Raw genomic sequence first — 16,169 nt, forward strand, 5'->3', positions numbered from 1 at the left:
AACATATAAATAAATTTTATTAATCCAAACAATATTGTTTCTATTTGATAGGATATATAATTAAATTTAAATGATATTAACATATAATATATTTTAATATTAGTGTCTATTAAATGATGTTTTCTATTTGTATGGTTTTTTTAATCAATTCTATCTTTTATAGCAAAAAAAAATAAATTACTGATAACAAAATTTTTATTGTGGGATTAATAGTTTTAGTATTTAATATTTTGTAATTTAAAAAAAAAATTAAGTTGTCAATGTTTGTTTAAAGCTTTTATCAGAAAAAAATGTTCAAACTAAATTTTGAAATTAAAGTTTATGTATTTTATATGGGATATAGTTTAATTTAAAATGATATAGATATCTTTTAATCTTAATAATTATTAAATGAGACTTTCTACTTACATGATTTTGTAATCATTAATATCTTGTCATAATAAAAATTTTAAATCAATAAACAAAATTTGAATTTGAGACTTTTAACCTTTTTAGTAATATATAGTCGTTTTAAAATTTTTTAAAATAAAACATATACAGAAAATATAATTTTATTATATGGTTAATGTGGATGTTTAATTTATTTTAATAGTTTAAAATTAAATAAATATGATAGATGGTACACTAATTTTTATCAAATCTTAATTATTCAAAATCATTAATTGTCATATATATTTTAGCCACATTAGACAATTCTGTAATTTTTATTTAAAGAATATAAAGAACGTTACTAATAAATTTATGGTTAAGCTTATTATATATTTAGATAGACCAACTTATTTCTCTATAGATTCTAAAAATCATTGTATTGATGACATGTGGCAACAAAACAATGTTGTAATGTTTTTCAATTAATATATAAGGGATATGTATTGGATAACTATTGTTTTTTCAGCTGATAAACATAAACCGGTTTTGATAATTATTGCTAAAAAATTTATATTGCATGTTATTCGAATTAATTTGGATCAAGTAAACATAATTAACATTTGAAGAATGTTTGAGTTTGATCAGCTGGTTGTGTTACAAATGAATTTTTCTTCCATGCCACATGATATTTTGGACGCTAAAACCCCCTCTAAAAAAAGAAAAATAGTTATCCAATACATGGCAAACTTTATATGTTTGATGTTCCATGTCAAATATATGGCAAACATTATAATATCATTTATGTGAATTAATTCATACATCGAACAAGATATTTCATGAAATATTTCTATGTTTGATATTCAAATTAAGATAAACACACCCCGCAAGTAACACTTTCTCTTAATTAAAATAGTTTAGTAGTGTGAGCAGTGCCGGCTTAGAAGGATGGCAAAGGGGGCATGAGCCTAGGGCCCAAATTATTTTTTGTATAAATAGTATTGAAAAAGGGCCCAATTTTTTGTAAAAAATTAAAGATTAAAGCCCAAAAAAATTTAAATTAGCATAGATATTTATGTTTAAAGAAAATATTATACCTTTTGCCACGGGTCCAAAAGTTTTTTGAGCCGGGACTGTGTGAGATGTCAACAAGATAACACATTGGGTAGCAGCCATGATTTTTATTTGAAAACGATCGTTATTATAATGTAAATAAGATTAGGATGCTATGTCTTTATATAAAACTACATATTAAACCCTTTTTGCTGTTGGTCTGGTTGTAGTCCACTCAAATTTTTCTAGTCCCCTACCTTCCTAGAAATATTCTCTTTGTAGCCTTTTGGAATGATATTTAATCAGGTGCAGTCAGAGTTCCGCCCAGAGATTCAATCCACAGGAATGTTTATTTAAAATCATTATCGCTTGACACAAATAGCTTTTTGAGATAATAGGTATTTCATGTTTTGGTTAGTTTCTTGGTTGGTTATATTAAATCTACTGACGCTAATTATGGTTGTTTGGACAATGGCCGTCTCATGTTAATGGACTTACTAGTTTAGGAAGATTTTTCAAGATTGAAAACATCTTCTAGTTAATCATGCTTAGCAGCGCAATAATATGTTCATACTAAGCTGCAATAACTTCGTGTGGTGAATTCTTACGCCACAAGAATCCAGATTCGCCGGCACGTAAGGAGCCCATGACGTCACTAGAACAGTATACATGTCAAGTCCAATAATTAAAAAAACCATTGCGTGTTTGTGACAAGTGTAGGCTTTTTCATAGGTAAGAAGGATTTACACATAATGGGGTTGGTGAGTTCAACTGTTATGTCATCTCTCAATAATTTCTCTATCCAGTTCGAGAAATGGTAAAACTCGAACATACAAATGAAAATATGCATTACGAGAGTGAGCAGACGAAGTTGATTAATTTAAAAAGTTCAAAACATTGGAAATTACACCAATTCTGTTTCTAGGCATTCACAAGCCTGCACATAATAGGTTTGTCTATGTTTGATAACCCTAAAAATTCTACACATAACATTTTTCACATTTTTCAAGACTTTAACTCGGTTTTGTGCCGATCAACGGTTCAACGATTACCCCTTTGATCTGCGCTCAAACCAACAACCTATAAATCACAGCAAAAACGATAATGTCATTGCCAAATAGATTTACAAGCAGAATAACATTACTTTTAGTCCCCCGGGATCAATCAAGGCTAGGTGTTAATATGCATTGCAAATGATTAAAGAAGGCACAGTGGTTTGAGATTATTAAAAAAACTTTGCACAGCCAATGATATGAGTTTTAGTGTCTGAAGGAGCACAATCCTTAGGGGACGTGTCGGCCTTCTGTGGTGAAGTTTGTTATAATGGGCAATGAAAATGATATCACTAAAAGAAAATGGGAAGTAACTATTGCAACTAAAGGGGATGCAGAACTAGAAAACTAGAGGGAGGCCACTATAAGCACTTACATTAGAAACTATATGTCCCTCGGTATTCGTTAGGTTTCTACAAGGCTATTGCTTGAATGGTAAAGTAGTCATCGTGAACCATTAGTGGGGTGTAAAAAGTGTGTGAGCTTTTACAGGTGTTCCTCTTTTATAAGTAAACATTCCTAACTCTTGTATGGGTCCAAAACTGACAGAACGAAAGTATACTTGCACAAGTGTAATTTTATGATTTGTGTGATTAAAAGCTATTAAAGTCCAGCAGGCACTTTCATGATCATTATCATCAATATGAAGAAGGAAAAGCGAGAAAGTTTCAGCATTTACCTTTAATCATGAGGGATTTTGGAAGATACTTCTGACGTTTAGATGAGTTGTGCCTTTTTAAGGTCGGACACAACTCCTCTGTCTTGGCTGCCCCTTTCGTTGTAAACAACCTGCAAACAGATTACAGGAAGAGAATAATTCAACTCTGCAGTAGATAACCAGTCTATGTTGGTGGAAAACAAAATCATTCATGTGTCATTTATCGTACCTTATCAATGATCCCGTATTCGACAGCCTCACTAGGACTAAAATATTTTGGGCGTTTCATGTCAGCTTCAATCTGCTCCGGGGATTTTCCAATATGCTTTGAATACAGCTTGACCTTGAGTTTGACATTACACAGAACAGAGACACACGTGTAATCTAATCAGATAAGTTTGAAGATAAAAATGAAGAGTACAGGAAAGAGAATGCGCACATGATTTCAATTTTGCTAGCAAGTACATACTCATGATGGCTAATTAGGTGCATTTAAGATGTCCGTAAGCAAATAGTCATAGAACATATCACGTAAACAACTGTATACTGTTGTAAATTAAACTATGCTATTCTAAGTATATCACAACTGCTTTTTAACTATGTGAGTTCATTTAAAGTTGAGTTTTCTCACCATTTCTGTCTTTATGTGATTGATTTCTTTCCTTGCGATTTCAACATCGGTTGCTTGGCCTTGAAATCGAGCAATGGGCTACAAAGATGTCAAATAAAAGAAAATATATGGATAACAGATATTCACAAAAACTAAGAATCATATAAGCCTTTCTCCCAATTAGGTGGGAAACAGACGCCACTTACAATCTAAAATAAAGATCATGAAGAACCTGTTTTATCATTATAGTGGATGAGGGCAATGCAGAACGATTTCCTTTTGCACCAGCAGTCAGAAGCAAAGCAGCTTCACCCCAAGCATTCCCAACGCAAAGAGTAAAGATTGGTGGTTTGACATACCTGAAGTCAAAAGATAATATAAGAGATGATTCTTGCATGGATATATGCTCAGTCTCCGAAAAACAACAAGTCAAAAAAAGCATAACATAAAACAATTTCTTCAATTTTGCGGTTTAGAATACTCGGGAAACCAGCTCCAGGATTAGAGTCTAGCCATAGATTCTTGTTTAGAAAGAGATACGAAAATGAAGTAAATTAAAGAAGAGGGATAAAGAATACTAACCCCATGACATCATAAATTGCAAAAGCCTCGGTATCATAGCCCAACTTCTCACCATTCTGAAATGTAAAAAAAATTGAATTCTCTTAAAACATTACAAAGATTAGGTAATGAATTATAGACCACAATTTCAAGGTCACTATTAAAGGATGCGTTCTCAAAGATGGAAGACTTTCTAATGGAAGCTTACCTTGGTCGTCCCAGTGGAGTTAATGTAGAGGTAAATAGGCTTTTCCTCGTCTTCATACTGAAGGTAAAGAAACTCGGCGAGTATCAACTCAGTGACTGAAGGTACAAGAGACATTCCCAAATAAACAATCCGGTTTTTGAACAAATACGATGCCAGATCAGGAGGAGGTTGTTCGTGTGCACTCCCTTTTGAAAAAGGTATAACCTGTTGATGAAAGGAAACACACTCAGACAAACCATGGGAACAAATAAATAAAGACTCACCACACAATGAATATGCAAATGGCACACACAATTGAGTGAAACCTCTGTCACATTCTCAACTTGCTTCTCATAAAGGCAATCACATAGCACATAGATTCTTCTAATAGTGCACATAGGTTCAAGAATCATACTCAACCCTCTGTATAAACATGTAGTAGCATCACCGATCAATCAAACAACTGCAAGCCCTGAACATTCTCCCCGTTGTGAGCTAGTTTGCCTATGTCTAGTCACTCTAATCTATCGGCTCGCCAGCTCAAAATCACTAATCTACAGCCAAGCAAACCTCGATTTCGAAATCGTAACAGTATATATAGCTTTGTTAATCGAGATAAACAATGTGAAATGTAAACATTCAAGTACCATAGTGACAACTCCGCGCTTAGGATTAGAGCTTGAGAGATTTAACGGATTAAGCGATTTCGAACGAAGCTTAGCGCCGCAGAAGTCGCTAGAGATGCTTCCTCCGGTGTACGGGGAGAGTAAGCCATTCGAGAGAGAAGCTCTGAGCGAAGAAGAAGAAGAAGACGAGCATATCACTTTAGATCTCAGGTTGCGTGTTGAAGACGGGATTATCGCTGACGTACGACCTCGGAAAGTTGTGAAGCTCGTCGCAGTCGCTGCTGCTACCTCCATTTTTTTCCCTTTGTTGCAGAGAGAGAGAGAGAGAGAGTCGCCGAGACATGGAACCGAAACGATAACGAACGATCCTTATCAAATTGGGCCGCCTATGGGCTATAAAAATTAAAATAATAGGCCCTTTAAGTTTCTATATGGACCGGGAATTTATACCGGTTTAAAAAATCCAATCGGAACCGAATTAAACCGGTTTTAAAAAGGAACCATTCACGAGAGACTACTAGCAAACAAAAACATCGACCACAGAGAATCTTTTGTGTCGTATTCTGAATTTTGTGTTCTTTCTTTTATAAAAAACAAACCAAATGAGTGAAAGTGAAGCACTGAAACCTGAATTATTCCACTAAATCCTCACCGAAGATGCGTTCACTTCACCTAATCTCCTTCTTCATCATCATCATCATCAGTAAGTATGAATCTTTTCGATTCTTCACAAGCTTTTGTTCATAACTGACTGACAAGGTTCTCATTTGTTATCAATTACCTTGGCGAAGGTCTTTTTGTTAAAGCTTCGAAAAGCGACGATGGGTTTTGCTCTGCGCCTTCGATCACTGAGTCAGACGAGAAGACGAAACCCATTTACTGGAAAGTCACGAATCCAACACTCTCTCCTTCTCACCTCCAAGGTTCGAATGTGTTTTCTTTACAAAGATCCTCACTTTCTAGCTTCGTGTCATCGAAAGTTTGATACTTTTGTTGGTCAAGTTCGAGTTTTTTTATGTTCTAGGTAGAGTTTACTTGGACTAGTGCTTAATCTGAGCTCCTGTCTTGCAAAAAGCTCTTAACTTCTGATCATTTAGGTGCTTGGCATAGTAGCTATAGTTCAGTCTCTTTCTGAAAAGTTGTTCCTTTTGTATATTTAGATTAGTTTTCTGATTAAATTTGGACCTTTGTAAAAGTGTTTTAAGCAGTAAGTTTCTGATTTTGTAGACTTGCCGGGTTATACAAGAAGTGTATACAAACGAGATCATGCGTTGATAACACCGGAAAGTCATGTGTTCAGCCCTTTACCTGACTGGTACATCTCTTTTCTTTCTTTTGCTAGCTTCAGAAGTATACAGGCTCTTGAGCTTACTTGTTTCTTAAATTGACAGGACAAATACATTAGGGGCGTATTTGATCACACCTGCAATGGGTTCCCATTTTGTCATGTACTTTGCGAAAATGAAAGGTCTGTTATCAATAATATCAAGTTCTTGAGACTATCCTTCTTTATATTCTTCATTTGGATGATATAACTGTCTATGAACTTAGCTTTTGTGTACACGAGTGAGCTACTTGACCAATCTCCTTGTTATTATTAGAACATCCAGTGATTTTAAGGCTTAGAAATTTGCGGCGTTATATGATCCACTTGTAGAATTTTTGTGAGGTCTAGCTGAGTTTTAATATCTCTTGCAGAAATGTCAAGTTCAGATTTACCTCCAAAAGACACCGAGCGGTAATGTTACTTAATATAAGCTCTCTCTCTCTTTCTTTAACGTAAACTTGTACTTATCAACAGTCTGCTGATTATTTCCTTTCAAATGTCTTGAATCTTCTTCAAGTCTTGTATTCGTGGTCGATGGTGCTGTGACACTGACTAACACATCCAGTTCCTCTACAAAATTGACGGTATGGTTTCTGTGAATAACAATTTACAGAAGTATTCTGCTGATAGTCCATTTTTTTAAATGTAGGTTGATTCATATGCATACCTACCTCCAAACTTTCATCATTCCTTGGACTGTGTTGAGTCTGCAACACTTGTTGTCTTTGAGCGGAGGTTCTTCTCCTTCGCCCTTGATTTAACAAGAAATTTCCAGATCTCTCTACGGTTTTATAACTTTAAAAACTCCTCTGGTACTGCTATATCTATAGGTATGAACGTCTAGGGAGTCACACAACAGAGCTTATCGTTGGCTCCACTGACAAGAAACCACTACTTGAGACTCCCGGTGAGGTAAGTGTGTAGAAAACTAAACCACTTTCTCATAATGCATTCAAGCTGTAGATTCTAAATTAAGTCAGCTCTGAAAACGCCATTTTGTTATCGTTTACAGGTTTTTGAGCTGCGGAAACTTCTTCCGGTCTCCCTTGCTTATGACTTCAACATCCATGTAAGCACTTCGTATGAGCATCTAATGAAATCCTTTCGCTTCTTCAGACCTCTTAAGCTTAATTAGTATTGTTTCTGTCATATGCAGATTATGGACTTTCAGCCTGGAGAGTTTCTCAATGTTAAGGTACATAACTGTTTAGATTCAATACCATAGGGATCTTAATACCCACTTGTAATTTACTTTCTTTCCAACTGTTCTTATTCAGTTTAGATTCATTCTTCTCAAATGATTTTGGAATGTTAACAGGAAGTTCATTATAACCAACATGGTTTGTTGCTTCTGGAAGGCCAAGGCATTTATCGCTTGGGAGATAACTGGTATGCGCCACACTGTACTAATAAATTGCAAGTGTGATATATAATTAGATTACTCAATGTGATCTTTTCTCTAAATAGGTATCCAGTTCAGGCTGGTGATGTCATATGGATGGCTCCTTTTGTTCCTCAGTGGTAAGATACTGCCCCATGGTTTTAATTTCTACTTATGTCTTAAACCTTTGGAAGAACCAAATTCTCTTGGAACTGTTTCCTGACAACCTGAAAGATCACTCGACCACACACATTCTTAGCTAGTTGTTTGTTGTTTCAGGTATGCTGCACTTGGAAAGAATAGGTCTCGCTATTTGTTGTACAAAGATGTGAATCGTAATCCGTTGTAACCAAAGATCCAAATGACTTGATGTGAAGTATGGAGAAGAGTTCTTTGGACTAGAAGCCAGAATCTTGTTCTTTAGCTTTCAGTCTTAAAAGCTTCTCATGTTCATTATTCCAAGCATCAGCTACTTTTGTTTTGTATGAAGAAAACTAATTTGAAAATGTCAGTTGCCTCTACTGCTTTCGCCATAGTTTTTTATATATCTTGTTTTCTTTGACATGCATAACCTAAACCAGGAGAGGCAAAGAGTACAAAGATCAAGCCGAAAACCATATCTTATTCAGATGCATTATGGCTCATTAATACACAAACGAGCATATTCATTAGACGCTTAATTCAAAGAAAGCTTATAGAAGGCAGGCCTTATCACCAAAATCTCGAGATGTCTAAAGCTATAAAACCACCTTCCATTTCTGGCCCTAAAGGCCTCTAATTTCCAAATGGCTACATTTTCATGTAAGTTGTATTATTTGTTTCTTTTGTTTGGCCTTTTAGAACGTTAGTCTAGCTCAGTAGCAGAGTCTAGATAGGCTCTTAGAGCATCTCAAATGTATTACTCCAAATTTTACTCCAAAATGGTGTAACTCCAAAATGGAGTTAGATTTTACTCCAATGTATTACTCCATTTTTTACTCCAAACAAAAAGATTCTTTTTTCATTTAGTTAATAATTGTTATTAGTACTTTCAACTTATAAAAAATTAACAATTAACCCAACTATTTTATGTTTACAAAATTTCTATAATAATATATTTTATTTAAATTAAATATTTATCATTAAAAATACAACTAGAGATTATCTTCCAATTTCAATTCGTGCAGATTTTATCATATGCAATTTTTCTAATTCAAAAATATTTTTATGCATTAAAAGAACATAAAGAAAAAATAAAGTTTTGTTTTGTAATTTGAATTATGTATTGGGTCCTATTGTTTGTTTGTGCATATATCAAGTTCAACAAGTACAAATGTTATCAATCAAAATTTTGACCCACAAAATTAAAAAACTCATCTATTCCGTTTGAATAATACTTCACCGCTTTTAGTAGTTTCGAAAACAATTTACCGAATTAATTATTAAATTACTTATTTATATTACATTATATTTATTTTATATTTTTTTATTTTTAGTTTTGACTTTTATGAGTTTATGCATATTTTCTGTAAACTATAAAGTAGTAATCTTTTGTGGAGTATTATATTTTTTTTATGTTATTATGTTATTTTAAGTATGAAATAAAAACATTAAAAATCAAAAGGACCATTTTATAAATATAAAAAGTTCAACTCCAAAATGGAGTAATGGGTAAGATTACTCCATAAATGGAGTAACCCTAGCTATTACTCCATTTTGGAGTTGAATATAGAGTGGGGTTGGAGATGATTTTACTCCATAATTGAGTTTGGAGTCAAAAATGGAGTAGGGTTGGAGATGTTCTTAGCCTCTCAGTGTGTTATTTATGAATAAATCTTAAATACGTTCTTAAGTTTCTATCAAAATACTAGTGTCACTGGTTCGCCTTGAGTATTGCGTATTGAGTATTGCGCAGATGGTCCTTGCCAAAGCTTCCACTGAATAGTACTCCTCTGTTCCTTAATATTACATATTTTAGGAAAAAAAATTGTTTTAAAAAATCTAATTTTTACATTTTTAAGACATATTTTATTAACTAATTGCAAATTTTAAAAAATTTAATTGCACTTACTGAATTGTTATTAGCTTAAAATTATGAAACAAAAATAAACACAAAAAATATATAAATTTAATGTATTTTATTAAAATATGTGAAAAATTTAAAATATGTAACATTAAGAAACAGAGAGAGCATATAATAACTATATTGTTCGGATGGTGAAATAATCACCATTTGAAAGATATCACATACAATCCCTAATCTTCAACCTTTTCCGTGGTGAAAGCTATAAACTCCTAAATCTTAAAATTATCTACAAAATTTTCCTAATATTTTCAGAATTATGCTTAAATATCGAAAATATTCTAAAGCCAATATACTTAAGAAAGTATTTAAGATTAGGGATTGTATGTGATAACTAGTATAAATCTTAAATACGTTCTTAAGTTTCTATCAAAATAACATGTGAGAGTATTTTTGATATTCTAAATACTCCTACATGTTATTAAGCTATTATACATCAGAAATGAGCTAGTCAAACTTGAGATCATATCTTTCCTTGATTCTTCATATAACTATCAATAAAATCTTTCTTGATAACATCAATTGATATAATATGGATGGAGAATTTAAAACGTGGTCCACCAATAAAACGGCCGCCACCTCCACCACCGGGAGGACGTCAGCCGCGTTAACAACTTCTTGCCGACGGCGACTGTTGATGACATCACCGCACAATCCCTTTTCCCAAACTGGAATATTGGAATTAACTCCACTTGTCTTTCTTCGTCCTAATTAAGCTCTTCCTCTCCTTATCTCTCACTCACTCACTCACTTTTTCTAATTACTTTCTCTAAAGCTAGAGTTAGTGGTCTCGACACAAGTCACTGGTTCCCACTTATGCAATTAATTAACATCAATGTTTTGTGAATGCGTATATGTATATAATCTTTAATAAAACCATCATTATGAGGTAAACAATGATACAATAGAGTTTTTGTTTTGTTTGAACAAGACTTTTTTTTGAACTCTTGTGATTTAGCTCTTTGAACAAGATTTTTTTTACTGGAATATTGGAAATTGATTGGTGATTAGTCTGGTGTCTATTGATCTACTTAATGTTGAGTATGACTGTTATGTATGTGTGAAAACTAAACCTCTGCAATTGGGTTCTTTTATTTGATACTTATGTATTTTGGTCCCATTCATCAACTAATTTAAGTGATTTCCAAGAGAATGAAAAATAAGAAATGGGTGGCTCGTGATCTTTATAATACATTCAGTGCCTCCTTTAATTTCTTCCAAAATAATTATACGGATGTACAAAACGAATGTTTAAGAAATTGCTAAACTTTAGTCAGACGTTTGTTGAATCTAGTGCCTAGACGAACTATTCAGAGTTATGGATGTATGCGTAATCGAATTATATATTCGTTTACAAGAAAGAAATAAAACAAATTCATGAATTTATACCAAAAACAAACTTTGAAAGAAAAAAGATTACTTATAAATAATTTGACAGTGGAAATTATATAAGCAAATGAAACTCATGATTCATTTGAAATTATTATGTTTCTTTATTTAACTAATTTTAAACCAGTTTATATCGATTTAATTTTTTTTGAACTCATTTAAAATAATTTAAACTGATTTAAGTTATTTAAATTGGACAAGTTAATTATTTTGGTTATTTTCAGTGTCTCGTCTAGACAGACGTTTAGGTGCCATCTAAACAGTTTTTTTTTTAAACAATGACCAAAATTACATATGTATGTGAATGTTAAAATGATTTATACAATACTAAACTTATCGGTTGCAAATTCTGGTTAATTAATTTATTCAAAACTATTACAGAAGAGAACTTTCAAATGATTATATGGTTGAAATCATGGATGCCTTTTCATGTATGGCAGACCACCTTGGTTTAATTTAAGTTCGATGACATGTTAACTTTAAACTTTCCATGTTCAACAAAATTATTTTGTTTTATGTGCAAAAAAGATTAAAGGTCTAATTATCTGATATATAATCAAAGATATACATACTTGTTTGAAAATTTTGTTAGGTAGTTATTTTTTCATGTAACTTTTTCTAAGTTACACTTAAATATTTCGTATTTAATTTGTGCTTTAAGCAATTTGAAACTTTTTTTTTCTTGCAACCGAACTTAGCTTGGTCCCATATGCTATATCCTTTATGTGAGGGGGGGGGGGGGGGGGGGGGGTTTATATCTCAAATACGATTCAAAAAGAGGAAATTTCTAAGAAAAAACAAACATTTGGCAAATCGTATTGATAAAAAACATCTACTATCAAATATGATTTGCCAAATGTTTGTTTTTCTTTGAAATTTCCTCTTTTGGCATATCGTATTTGAGATATAAATTCCTTTGATTAAAAACATGCAAACTGTTCAAAAGACGTAAATAAATTAGACTAACAAATCATTATTAACTAAAATCTATAACGTTACAACACTAGCTAGGGTTCCAATAAGACAAATAGATAGATTAATCATATTTTATTGTTAAGTATATAAATCAATTGTATTGTTCGGGTTTGGAGCTTCCACCAGATTTTCACCATCTAATCTATTAAAACAGGAGTACAAAATTAAACTTACCCTTACACTTGCACAATATTTACAATAACATGCCACTAAAATATTAAATAACCATAAATTTAAGCTATTAATGTGTTTTCTTAATTTAATTACTCTTTACCTAAATAATTATTCTATTTATTAAAATTCTCGTGCAGATTCTCGTGCAGATTCTTGGAGTTCAGTATCAGCCGCATACCGAGGACAAGAAATTCTCGTGCAGATTCTCTCGCCAAGGAAGCAAGATGTAGCGGTGTTCTCTTTTCCCATATTGATCAGACTCAGTCGGACAGAGCGTCTCTTCGGAACGACTCAAACCCGACTACCACTTGATCTTAGAAGATGGGCGTCGACAAAAAAAAAAAAAAAAAAACACCACTCCACATATATCTCTCTTACTAAAAGCAACGATTCTATTGTTACAAAAATATTCATGTTTATTGAAAATCATAAAAGTGTAATTTGAAGAAACAAACAAAATTATAAACAAATTTGAATTAACCCTAAAATGATATCAATTGGTCAAATAAAATCTAAACTTAACTAATTAATCGAATATTCCTTCCATATATACTATCACAAAAAAACGAAACTAACGAAATCTTTTAGTTAATTCCAATTTCCATCAACAACAATATTCCATATTAGTTTATTAGGAACTAAGTCGTATATGGAAATAAAAATATATGAATATATATAGTTTAAACGATCGTAAAGTATTGTGACAAAATCAAATATCAAAGTTTAACTATGGATCTAACCGGTGATCATTAGAGGAACATTAAGAATGAGTAGGAAACAAATGTAGAGGAATAAAATTATATGAATGAAAAAAAAATTATTTCTCATCAATTTTGGGGAGGAACAAATTTGTTCTATATTCTTCTAGAATAAAAGGAATAAGAAGGAATAAAAAGGAAAAACTATTTCTTATTAATGGTAAAATAAAAAATGAATAACAAAGAATGTATTATTCTTTTTCATTCTTTGGTTACCAGTTAGACTTTATGTACAATATGATATACTTTCGAAACCAGGTGTTTTGCCCGCTAATGCCGGCATAATCATTTTATTCTTATTTATAAACACATGCATTACAAATTCAAAAATAATTATGATAAAAAATTGTTTATATTCTCAAAATTTTAAACTCAATATAAAATTATTAAATAACAAAATTATTTATCAAAAATATATGTTTGTTATTACAAATACTTATTAGTTTATGTCTTATTAATACAATAAAAAATCAGTATGATATGTTATTATTTATTCTCTTTAAAATTTCAAATTAAACATCAAATTATTTATATATAAAAAATGTTTTTTATCTATAAAAAAAATATGCATATTATTGTGTTGAAATTTTAAAAACACTTATATATTAGAGATATTATAGAAAATTCATAAATCTTTCAAAATACGTTTTTATATTAGTATATTCTTATTCCAAAGTCTTGAAAAACATGTTTTTGATATTAGTATGTTTATTTTTTTATAGCCTTAGCACAAGCTAACAATATATATTTATTCTATTAAAATTGAAGTAATAACCAATACTTGCCTACTTTAAAGTGATTTTTTACATTTCCTTCATTCTTTTTAACTAATTTAAACCTCTTATTTTATTGTATTTACCAAATAATCCGACTTCATTTATTACCCGATTACATTCATTTTTTACTCTTCCTAATTACTTCATTAATTATATTTAGGATAATAATTCGACAACATTTATTTTACGTGCTAACCAAAATAATTTCACAAGTTTGAATGAAATTAATTCATTCATAACAAGAATTCAAAATGTTAATAATTTTTTTAATTTGTTTATAGAATCAGTTAGACATGGGAATCCAAGTACCCGTTAGGGTATGGACCAGTTTTCTGGATATCGGATTTTTAGATTTAAAATTAAACTTTGTTCGGATATTATAAATTTTTAGACGGGATCAGTACTCGGATCCTTCTGGATCCGGATAGGTTTGCATGAAGCTAAAAATATCCAAATAACTTATGTGTTTAGAAATTTCATTAAACAATTTATAAAAAAGTAAAAATTAACATCTGCACGGGCGTGCGGGTCAAGCTCTAGTTAAGTTTTAAGAGTAATCAAACGCTAGTCCAAATTAGGAAACCGCCAAATGATATACATTGTCCGTTAGTGGCGCCAAATGTATATGAGTATAACTAGTTGTAGAACATCACCAGTGTTTTAAATGGCTGGTATATTATTTATTCATATGCAACTTAAAAGTATCACGTTGTAAAAATTCTTGTAATTCGATTGGAATAGTATTCTGGAAAGACCAGTCACGATATTTAAATAATAGATAAGTACTTTCGGTTCATGGACCTGAATATCAATACAATGTTTATTTTGAGTGAGTGGCAAATATTAGGCAATCTTAGGACCATGATAACGGAGGAGTGGATGAAAACGTTTGATGAAGCGCTTTAGCTTTGTGGTGCCACTTTCATGTACAAATGTCAAATCGCTGATCAAACTTATTTGTTAATGAAACAGATTACATACTTTATGAGTTATAAAGAACATATCCGGCTTTGATCCGTTTTGAATGTTAGAATACCAACAGCTTACTGATGCAATATACAGTGTGATTATACGACTACATGTACTAAAATCAAGATCAAGTAGTCATATCCGATATAAATGAATTAGTTATATTAAAATTATTACTCTATAAACAAACAAAAAACATGCTTGATAACATAATATTTTTATATTTTTAGAAAAAAAATCATAATTTAGTATAAATTTTCAGTTATCATGAGTATTAAATATTTGTATAAAGACGAGCATCCATAAAGATCTCACTACTAGTCTGTATTTGGAGCAGGGTAGACATTACGAAAAGAAATACTTAGCTATACCTATACCAAATATATGCTCACCATAATAATATAATGTGCCACTATTCTTTCCGATACAAAATGATATTTATACAGTTTTAAACCTTTTCGGTCACTTGGTGATTTCATACGCACTAAGTCAAATACCGTCATTTTGGTAAGTCAAATACCGTCATTTTTTTTTTCTGATAACTCTGGTATCTAGGCAGCCACATTCCCAACTATCCCTTGAAAGGGGTCCAGCGCCCCAACGGAAGGGATGTTAAATCCGTTGTGGCCAAAACTCGAATCCGGGTGACGGGCAGTACAGTTGTACCTCCTTTACCACCAAGCTACGAGCGCTTGGTTAAATACCGTCATTTTGTTCCTTAAGATATATATGCAAGCCGAAATACTTTACACGTCGGTGACATGACACTTTTGATCTTAAGAATATATTCAAGAACATCTCCAGGTTTGTTAACATAGCTTTTTCATATATAATTTAGACTAATAAGAAATATTTCCAGGTGGTATGACCCATTTAATTAGGTTAAACGGAGACTTGACCTTCATTTACTTCATAAACCACAATATACATTTATATATGCTCCACAGAGACATGGCCGTAGTCCACTGTGTTACATACTTTACATTTATCGATATAGAGTTATGTGTATATATATATATATATATATATTTACATCTTGCTTTATTGCCTTTAAAAGAGTTTGGAATAGTAATTCTTAAAGTGTGCATAAAGTTTATCTTGATATATATACAAATGTTGTTATTTGTTCTTCAAAGTCCGGTGCCTGACATAAAATAAATATATTGCACTGGCAAATAGTAATAAAGAACCGCATATATAGCAATTGTAATGTCCTACGCAAACAGAAATGCTTGCACCAAATTT

The 16,169-nt window shown here is 31.7% G+C and overlaps 2 protein-coding genes across 2 annotated transcripts; one reads left to right on the forward strand and one right to left on the reverse strand.

Moving 5' to 3' along the window:
• Nucleotides 1–2,277: 2,277 nt before the first annotated feature.
• LOC106440262 (ATP-dependent Clp protease proteolytic subunit-related protein 4, chloroplastic-like) lies at nucleotides 2,278–5,479 on the reverse strand. Its single transcript, XM_013881882.3, has 8 exons — nucleotides 5,135–5,479; nucleotides 4,509–4,712; nucleotides 4,322–4,377; nucleotides 3,972–4,098; nucleotides 3,761–3,838; nucleotides 3,359–3,472; nucleotides 3,151–3,260; nucleotides 2,278–2,499 (listed from the first exon to the last, which is right to left on the reverse strand). The coding sequence occupies exons 1-7, from the start codon at nucleotides 5,405–5,407 to the stop codon at nucleotides 3,189–3,191; spliced, it is 924 nt and encodes a 307-aa protein (XP_013737336.2). The 5' UTR covers nucleotides 5,408–5,479; the 3' UTR covers nucleotides 2,278–2,499; nucleotides 3,151–3,188.
• A 159-nt stretch (nucleotides 5,480–5,638) lies between these two features.
• On the forward strand, nucleotides 5,639–8,342 carry LOC106440260 ((S)-ureidoglycine aminohydrolase). The gene is made up of 13 exons (XM_013881881.3): nucleotides 5,639–5,816; nucleotides 5,905–6,036; nucleotides 6,341–6,428; nucleotides 6,505–6,581; nucleotides 6,812–6,851; nucleotides 6,958–7,024; nucleotides 7,090–7,175; nucleotides 7,271–7,352; nucleotides 7,453–7,509; nucleotides 7,597–7,635; nucleotides 7,759–7,829; nucleotides 7,908–7,961; nucleotides 8,101–8,342. Exons 1-13 carry the CDS (start codon nucleotides 5,771–5,773, stop codon nucleotides 8,168–8,170), a joined length of 909 nt encoding a protein of 302 aa, XP_013737335.2. The 5' UTR covers nucleotides 5,639–5,770; the 3' UTR covers nucleotides 8,171–8,342.
• The last annotated feature ends 7,827 nt before the right edge of the window (nucleotides 8,343–16,169 follow it).

The sequence above is a fragment of the Brassica napus genome, chromosome A3, assembly GCF_020379485.1.
Source record: "Brassica napus cultivar Da-Ae chromosome A3, Da-Ae, whole genome shotgun sequence".
Classification (NCBI taxonomy): domain Eukaryota; kingdom Viridiplantae; phylum Streptophyta; class Magnoliopsida; order Brassicales; family Brassicaceae; genus Brassica; species Brassica napus.